Source organism: Anopheles cruzii, unplaced genomic scaffold (assembly GCF_943734635.1).
Source record: "Anopheles cruzii unplaced genomic scaffold, idAnoCruzAS_RS32_06 scaffold00957_ctg1, whole genome shotgun sequence".
NCBI classification, from domain to species: domain Eukaryota; kingdom Metazoa; phylum Arthropoda; class Insecta; order Diptera; family Culicidae; genus Anopheles; species Anopheles cruzii.
This window is the reverse complement of record NW_026454544.1, coordinates 5,830-7,628: the sequence shown is the minus strand read 5'-3', so window position 1 is coordinate 7,628 and position 1,799 is coordinate 5,830. Positions and strand designations below refer to the sequence as shown.

The 1,799-nt window shown below is 58.8% G+C and overlaps 1 protein-coding gene across 1 annotated transcript; it reads right to left on the bottom strand.

Moving 5' to 3' along the window:
* Positions 1-219: 219 nt before the first annotated feature.
* LOC128276341 (lipase 3-like) lies at positions 220-1,518 on the bottom strand (the record flags this gene model as incomplete). Its single annotated transcript, XM_053014808.1, has 3 exons — positions 1,375-1,518; positions 650-1,303; positions 220-586 (listed from the first exon to the last, which is right to left on the bottom strand). Coding segments are annotated over exons 1-3 (1,165 nt in total), but the record flags the coding sequence as incomplete, so codon positions are not given.
* Positions 1,519-1,799: the final 281 nt, after the last annotated feature.

The following is a 1,799-nucleotide window of genomic DNA, read 5'->3' as shown; positions in this document are numbered from 1 at the left end:
CGCAAGACGGGGGTCCGTCTAACTGCAAACCTGTTCTGGTCTGTCTGGTCGGCCGCGTTGCTGGGTGATTTTTTTTGCTGAAAGACCTATCGGAAAGCGAAAAGGCCTTCGCCGGCGACGAAATAAGATTCTATCTAGCGCGCCCGCGCGCCCTCCGTCATTAATTTTTAGAACCGACACCGCGACACACGGTGCACGGTTTTCGGTTTATTAACTAACCTGCGACCGAGTGCCGCTTGATGGACTTAACGATATTCTCGTAGACGGTGGTCCGCGCTTTAGGGTTTTGGTAGAAGTCACGATGCGTGAAGCCTTTGTAGAGCTGCTTCAGCAGTGTGGCCACATTCGGAAGGTTCCGGGCGAGCTGCTCTACGCCACGCCAATCGACGGTCTGGTCTTGGTTGCCGTAGTGCAGGGTGACCGGTGCGGTCACGTTCCACAGGCAGTAGTCGGGCGGTGGGTCCCGCTTGTACCGGTTCAGGTTGCCGGTGTAGCCGTAGTCGAACTGCTGGAACTTCCCGGTCGCGATAATCTGCCGGTAGTGCTCGATCTGTTTGAGCGACACATTGTCCAGCACAAAGCATCCCTGCTGCGGCTGCTTCGGCTGCTGCTCGGTGGACTCGATGTCCGACTCCGCAGACTCTGTTGCCCCCTCGGACCGATCGTCCAGGTGACCGAACATCAGGCAACACTCGGCGCGGAACAGCGTACAGATCCGGGTTGGTAGAGCGTCCCGGGCGTAGTACACGCTCCACGGGAACAGTGCCCGGATCGGTTGGACCATGCGCGATATCCACGCGTACTGTCCGTAGCTCATGAAGGCCGGCGGCGCCAACAGCTCTACGCTGGCAAGCCACGCGTTGTATTCTGGGCGCTCCGACAGCATCACGAGTGCGGCCGTGGCCGCTTCCGAGTAGCCCACGAAGTGGATCGTCTTCCGGTTCGTCTCGCGCCGAATGTGATCGATGATGGCCGGCAGATCGGAGGTTCCGATTTCGTGGAAGCTAAAGTCCCAGTAGTGATCACTGTCCCGGTCGAGCCGCTCGTGGCCGTCGATTTCGGGCGACGCCCGGGAGTTGCTCATCCACACGTCGTACCCGGCGTCGTACAGCTTGTAAGGCAGGGACCGCTTCGGTCCCAGGTACATCCACATATCGCTCGACTGGCGAATGCCGTGGTGTAGCAGCACCACCCCGGCGCGGGACTTTTTCGGCTGCATCCGGTACACTGTCAACAGGTAGCCATCGTCCGTGCGTACCCTCACCCGGATCGGTCCATACCCGTCACGTTGCAGTAGGACGGCCTTTTGGGAACGCATTTGGGTGGGTCAATCCGATATTGGGGAATTCCTGCCCTACCCTGCCCCGGTCTTACCGTATTGTTCCGTGACTCGTCACTGCTGGAGCGTACCCAGTTGAAGGTGATCTCTTTTCGGCCACTATATCCGCCTGCGACACACCCGAACAGCGCCAACAGCACTTCCAAGATCACCACACTGCTGAAGCTCCTCACCATCATCTTCTTTCTTGAGCTCCGGCGTCCGCACCGGAGCGTCGTTCTTGTGCGACTGACGCAGGACTACGCGCACCGATCGGTGCGTGACGATCGGCGATGCGGATCTTCGCCGTGGTCTTCTTCTTGGGCTCTGCGAGCGCTCTTCAGCAGAACCTAGTCGCGATCTCGGCTCTCGATGTAGGATCGGTTTCTTCGGCCGACTTGACAGATCGTACTACAGGGGCGCATCAAAGAGCTTTGAAGACGCTGCGCTACGATGGCACTTTTCACTTCGTTGCGTTACA